General features: G+C 60.0%; 1 protein-coding gene across 1 annotated transcript in view; it reads left to right on the top strand.

Annotated features, from left to right (window-relative positions):
- Window positions 1–5: 5 nt before the first annotated feature.
- LOC104461956 (probable G-protein coupled receptor 27) overlaps window positions 6–300 on the top strand; it is a gene marked incomplete at its 5' end in the record, with an annotated part of 678 nt that continues 383 nt past the window's right edge. The window contains one exon of the mRNA XM_010073710.1: window positions 6–300. This exon is cut by the window's right edge and continues 383 nt beyond it. Within this exon, the coding sequence (XP_010072012.1) occupies window positions 6–300 (295 nt within the window).

Here is a 300-nt window from a genome sequence, read left to right as displayed (position 1 = left end):
GGACCTACAAGTTCATCCGGGAGGAGGAGCAGTGCATCTTCGAGCACCGCTACGTCAAGGCCAACGACACATTGGGCTTCATGCTCATGCTGGCGGCTGTCATCGCTGCCACCCACCTGGTGTACATCAAGCTGCTCTTCTTTATCCATGGTCACCGTAAGATGAAGCCGGCCCAGCTGGTACCAGCTATCAGCCAAAACTGGACTTTCCATGGGCCGGGAGCTACTGGCCAAGCAGCTGCGAACTGGACGGCTGGCTTTGGCAGGGGGCCCACGCCGCCCACCCTTGTGGGCATGAGGC

Source organism: Pterocles gutturalis, unplaced genomic scaffold (genome assembly GCF_000699245.1).
Source record: "Pterocles gutturalis isolate BGI_N339 unplaced genomic scaffold, ASM69924v1 scaffold34172, whole genome shotgun sequence".
NCBI classification, from domain to species: domain Eukaryota; kingdom Metazoa; phylum Chordata; class Aves; order Pterocliformes; family Pteroclidae; genus Pterocles; species Pterocles gutturalis.
The sequence above is the reverse complement of the archived record's forward strand: the minus strand, read 5'-3'. Positions and strand labels throughout refer to the sequence as shown.